General features: G+C 38.6%; 1 protein-coding gene across 4 annotated transcripts in view; it reads right to left on the bottom strand.

The window, feature by feature from the left end:
• THSD7B (thrombospondin type 1 domain containing 7B) overlaps window positions 1-6,127 on the bottom strand; it is a 316,304-nt gene that overhangs the window by 142,925 nt on the left and 167,252 nt on the right. For all 4 annotated transcript variants that reach the window (XM_017830217.1, XM_017830220.1, XM_017830218.1 and 1 more), the window contains 2 exons: window positions 4,859-5,050; window positions 1,141-1,375 (listed from right to left, as the gene is read on the bottom strand). In XM_017830217.1, coding sequence (XP_017685706.1) covers window positions 1,141-1,375; window positions 4,859-5,050 — 427 coding nt within the window. The remainder of the gene's footprint in view (window positions 1-1,140; window positions 1,376-4,858; window positions 5,051-6,127) is intronic.

Below are 6,127 nucleotides of genomic sequence, written 5' to 3'. Positions count from 1 at the left end.
GGGACAATTTTCTGGGATCAGGCAGATCTTGCATATCAAGTAGGCGAACAGGAAAGATGATTCTTCTTTATTTTTTATTGGTTTCCATTAAAAAAAAAAATCACTCAAAAATACTTAGCAATGCATGCAACCCAAAATGATCCCATTTCGAAGAGGAATATCCCACTAATCCCTACTAGAGGAAAGAAAAAAATTTGAAAGTCATGATTCTGCTACTTAAGTGTTTACTTACCCCCTTCGGTTCCATTTCTCCTTACACCATCTCACAAGTGGAGGGGCAAACAACTATTTTAGACATTATATAGCTCTATAAACAATATGTCTAATTAGGTAAAGTCAGAGCATATCAGTGGATTCAAGATCTAAATGAATACTAGATTTCTTTCCTTTTATTTAATTAATCTCATTAACCTCAAGAATTTTAATTAACTTTACTGAAATCAACACAGTCTGCTTATACAAATAGGATTGTTTTGAGAGCTACAGTAAGAAATGAAACTCGGTTGTAAGTCTCTAGACTCATTAATGGTGCAAAAATAATTAGCAATGTCTTGATTTTTCTATACAAGGGAAAACATCTGTGCTACTTATTTTCCTCATTTAGTAAAGCAAAGCAAAATTCAGGATATTTGCACTGCAGAACATACAATTTTGTTGTGTTGCTATCACATTATAGAAGCTATATATACCAAATGAACAATATAAATCACACATATGGTTCTGCCTCATTGGGGTGCAAATATAATGCAAAATCTATTTACTTTTTCTGTTTTATTAGAGCACTGCTAATAACGTATTGATGAACGTTATATTCAGATGCACTTTACATTTTCCTCACACCTGTCCTGCAGGAAAAGTATTTGCAGAAAACCGTAAATTAGAATAACAGAGGAGCTACAGCAAAAAAATCTCCACTGCTAAAAGCACGCATTTGGCTTGGATTTACATGGACAGCTAAAAAGGGGGTAGCTATTTGGTTTTGTTATATATTAGGACCCCTTTCCTAGCAGTGATGGAGTAGCACCTGGAGAATTAGTCCTGAAACAAAATTATTTTCAACGCCGTAGATTCCATACACTGAAAATGCCTTTACCTGTCATGTGTTGTATAAATAATCACTAATAGCCCTCCTTTAAATACCTTTTAGGTGTGACCTGGCCAGAACTGCTCTTCATGCAGAAGACTTTCCTTGTCTGTATTCCCACTCCACAAGTGGCCTCTCCACTCCAGTTGATGGTGAAGTTGAGCGCGGTCACCAGCACGTCTTCGGAGCACGAGCTCCAGGGAGACGTTTCCCAGAAGAAATGCACACATGGATGGTTGCTACAGGCACGGTGTTCCTGCAGGGCTCGGTCAGGGGGACAGGCTTTTCCACCTGGAAAGGGTCAAGAGAACACCATATTTTATCTTATGGCACATGGCAAAAGGAAGACAAGGAAAGATAAACAAAAATGTCAGGTTTGTCTAATATCTTCTCTTTTTTTCCCCTTAAAATAAATAAATAAAGCTTAAAGAAAGCTGTTGACCTTTATGGCTGCAATAACAACCTTCTAAAATATTGTTTCCCCATTAAACTAGCCTTGCATAAAATTGTATTCCAATGCATAATGGAAACAGAAATAGGCAAAGAATATTTCTGAGCTACCTTATTGATAACTCCTACACACAGCCAAGTTAATTCAACTTAAATGCCAGTATCACTCAGCAAACATGCAATTAGGTTTTAAGACAAATTAAGCATTATTTTTATGTTCATTCTCCTTGCTAATTTCCCAAGGAGGAATGTCTCTATCTCATATTTGGACTCTATTCACGTGTTGCCTTAAAGATTGGAGCTGTTGAGATGCTGAACAGTAATGACAGAGGAAGGCATCAAATGATACCCTCATCTGAAAATCAAGGAGGGGAAACTTGAAAGACACGTTTTGAGTATGAAGCCTTTACTTTTCTGAAGTACCATCCTTCAAATGCGTGTCCAAAGATTTTGCTAAGCTGCTGTACTTTGTCAGCAACTGGTGATAAATCCACAAAGTACACGAGTTTGAACAGCCTCCCCAGAAAGTATAACACTCCAGCCAGCAGCCTGAATTTATCCCATAAAAGCAGGAGATATTTGTAGCTCAAAAGCTATGGAGTAATGCAGTGAAATTTAACAGTAAGCATTGCCATTTTTGCAAGAAAGAAGTAAAAATTACTAAAATTGAAACCATTCTCTTCCAGGAGGGAGAATCTGGCAACCTGGAACACTGCCAAAGTACTGCAGATTTTAAAAGAACTGAAGAGTGGGGCCAGATATCAGGAGGTTCAGAGCACCTTTACACCCTACTAAAATGAGCAGGAGATGAAGGTATATTGCTCCTCAAAGGGATGCCTATTGCCTTGCAGGACTGACCTTCCCGAAATAAGGTATGACCCCACGCAGCCACAATGAATAGCAGTGAAAAAGGGAAGAGAGAGAAAAATTACTTGACATGCTGATTTGGATAATCATGTCACATTACCATTTATCTTTTCATGAAAATGGACTGTTCCACCCAGTGTTCAGTCTCAGAAATGTTTAGTATGATGAAGGAGTAGAAAATGCCCCAGGTAACTTATTTCCTGAAGATTTTGACTTGGCAGGAAAAATGCAGACCAACTACTGCTCTTGTGTGTTTGTGAGCACAAGTTTAAAAGAAAAAATGGCATAGCGAGCAAATGGCAAAATGCTTGGTGCATTAGGGAAAAAAATAAAAATCAAAAGAAAATATCTAACTTAAATTTTTAACTTCCCAGGGGAAAAAATGAGGTGCCTTTTTTTCAAAAATACTCTTGTTAAGGAAGCTCTCCTAAACAACAGAGAGTAGTAACGAGGTAGTTTTAACTTAATAAGAAATACCAGAAGGTCCATCCAACCTGGCATTGTGCCTGCAACACCACAAGCAGGAGATACTCTTCACAGAAAGCAAAAAAACCTGGTCATTTTCTGCAGTTCATTGACAACTTTTGCACAAGGAAAGCAGGACAGGACTCCTCTGCCTGGCCATTCCAGTAACCGTTTACAGACTTTTTATGGACATGATGTTCATCAGTTCCTCTAACTCATTTTACACCTGCTGAGAATGCCTGCTCCACAATCTCCTCTTGTACCAACTTTCAGAAGTTTGCTGCATAATTAATTATCTTTGAAAACCTGCTTTAAATCAAGGAAAATAAAGTCTGTCTAGTTTCATCAACAGCTTCCTGGTTATCATATTCTGGGAGCTGGTGAAGGGCTTGGAGAAGCTGACCCAAGAGTTTGAAGTGAAGTCAGCCTGTGAGATGGTGTCCAGAAGTCCTCAGACAGCAGAGCCACAGCCAACACTGCCTCCACTGACAGAGGACAAACGAAATGGCCCTTGCAAAGGTACCACAGATTTGTAGAGTTGCTGGCCCAGCTCTGAGTTGGGTATGAAAGAGGTAGGGAAAGCAGGTAACTTAACACTGCCTCACTATTGCAGTGATAATGCCATTAAATCCACTTTCACTCTCCAAAATTTCAGTCACTGTCTCTACACAGACGTGTGACTCTGCATAGCAAACCATCACACCCATTGCTAAAGATGCACAGAAAAAGTCGGGGTGTTTGATTTTAATAGTTAATTATTCCTTCCTGAGACATTTAAAGCATTCAGTTAAAAGTAGGACATTTTTAGTTTAGTGTCTTGCAGATTGAGATTACTGTGCTTCTGTACTTCCAGAATTCACTTCTTCACAATGTCACTGTCATAATTCCAAGTTTATCTGTTATTTGCAATTCATTACTTCCATGGAAAATATGAAGCCAACTGTATTTTTCATTTTAATTATTCTCTAGCTCACAGACTGCTTTAGTAGTAGTTATTATCATTCAATTAACAATTATTTTCATCCTGGAAAGTCCAAATTTTCTTAACAAGTGCTTACAAGGATGTTTACGTGAATATAGACCTTTCACATGAGTTAGGGTTTGCAAGATCAAGTCCTTACACTGTCCCAGAAACAGCAGGTGGCTTTACTGACAATTTGCAAAATAGCACTTAACAGAGCTCGTCCTAAACTAGATTTGCATCTGGAAGTGTTTTGTTGCTGCATTAACCGCACATAGTTCTGGCAATAGCAGGTATTTTGTGTCAACAAGGCTTTAGTCTGTTGGAGCTCTTCACATTTTATGAATTTTTATGCACTTGATTCAAGACCTTTCAAATCCTGGGTGATAAACCAACACATAAATTAATTACCATATGTGTAACTGTAGCTAGAAGACTAAAGTTCTAACAGAAAACAGTTTGTGTAAATAGCTGTATCACTGATGTTAATATGCAAAAAACCAGATACAATATGTGCCCATGAAGATCCAGAGGAAATCACATATATTCATCAATAGCTATTTACTTGCTACAACAGAAAAACAAGAAGGTCAATAGGTCTGCATTAATAAAATAACATAAGAGGCCCTTTTCCACTTCCTCATTTTTCACTGCTCACTGTTTTTAAATTATTACTGCAATATTCCCAGATAAAGACACTCACAGGATGAGTCTGTGTCACGCAGCAATTTTATTGGCAGAGGATGCAGCTCTCCCGAAACAAATTCACACCCAGACTGGCCCTCAATAGACAGCAATTCAGAGGCTGAAGTAAATAACTTTGAACTGTGACAGAATTTCTCTAAGTGACACATTAACTCCAGCCCATAAAGATCTCTTACACCCCAGGTATGATGCACGGACAAGCATTAACTATTATTCCTCATTGCTGTGGAACTGGGACCAGCTCTGATCTAAACACAGTTTGGCTGAGGAATGCAAGTCAATTCATCAAGGGAACAGTGGTTAATCCAAAAGTGTTCACCACTCACCCTCAGCTGGAAGGGCCAAGATGGACCTGCTCCTGCTTTGAGTGCCCTCCGCGTTTTTACTGGAGCACGAGTGGGAACAGGGGGACCACGGGGACCACTCGCTGATGACACAGTCCACGGTACAAGGGATTTCACAAGCCACAACTTCAGGATGGGGCAGCTCTGAGCAGAGGTGATGTGGCACTTCTTCACCTGGAGCAAACGGAAAAAGACATGTGGAGAGAGGCACGGCTTGGTTCGATATCCACAGGCTGCATCAAACAGACTAACTTTATGTCAAACACTCGCCTGGCCATGGAGGAATATACTACAAAAGAGAATGTGGTTAGGCTTCAGGCTTGAAAGGGTAGTACTTGAACAACTAACTTAAATATTTATTCAGAAAAGCAAAGAAGAAAGAAACGTGTTTCAAGGTTGGTGTGTGACATCTCGGCTGCAGTCCACTTTATGAAGCAGGCAAGCAAAAGGAATGAGATAATTCACAGATTCGCAGAATTCAATCAGAAATAATGACAGTTGCCCTGTATTTTCTAGCAATCTCTACCTACAGAACCTATTTTCCACAATATAAATCGTGCAGGTTCCCAAAGAAGTCAGATTTCTTTTTCCTGTAGATCAGAGAAGTATCTGATAGATGTTTTTGTCCTTCCCCTGCAACCTCACCAGAACGAACCACTCTTATTTCTGACTCTTGCTTCTCACTCAAAACCTAGAAGATACAAAATTATGAATCAGTTGGATCACCCACATCCAAGGGAGAAATACTTTCTGTCGGAGATGAGCCAAGGGACCTGGAGCAAAGTACACCTCCTGATGAGAAGCATCTTTCCAAAAGCCCTTTCAACAAGAAGGTAGGACACTGGGGACTGGTGGAGAAAAACCTATCAACCAAAACAACCACTGGCAGAATGAGCAGCAAAAGAAAGCATATGAGGGATGTCATGTGGAATACAACAGAGAACTATTGTTTTTAAAAAGGAAAATAAAATAATAAAATAAACTTTTATTTTTTAAAATAATATGGAAAAAGTCCAGAAATTTTAGTAATTATGTAGAATTTACGAGGACATCATAATTCACAAAAAGTTCATAAAATATAACTGAATTACATCTAATATCTTACAAATATATTTTAAGCAATGAACAGTCATGATTGACTTTGTTCTATTGCTTAGTATTTCTGTATCCTCAAGAATTTTCAGCTATATATATATATATGAAATTTCTGGAAGCTCAACTCCACCTGTTTATAAACAACAAGGTCACACC

Source organism: Lepidothrix coronata, unplaced genomic scaffold, assembly GCF_001604755.1.
Source record: "Lepidothrix coronata isolate B3197 unplaced genomic scaffold, Lepidothrix_coronata-1.0 Scaffold175, whole genome shotgun sequence".
In the NCBI taxonomy this organism is placed as follows: Eukaryota; Metazoa; Chordata; class Aves; order Passeriformes; family Pipridae; genus Lepidothrix; species Lepidothrix coronata.
The sequence above is the reverse complement of the archived record's forward strand: the minus strand, read 5'-3'. Positions and strand labels throughout refer to the sequence as shown.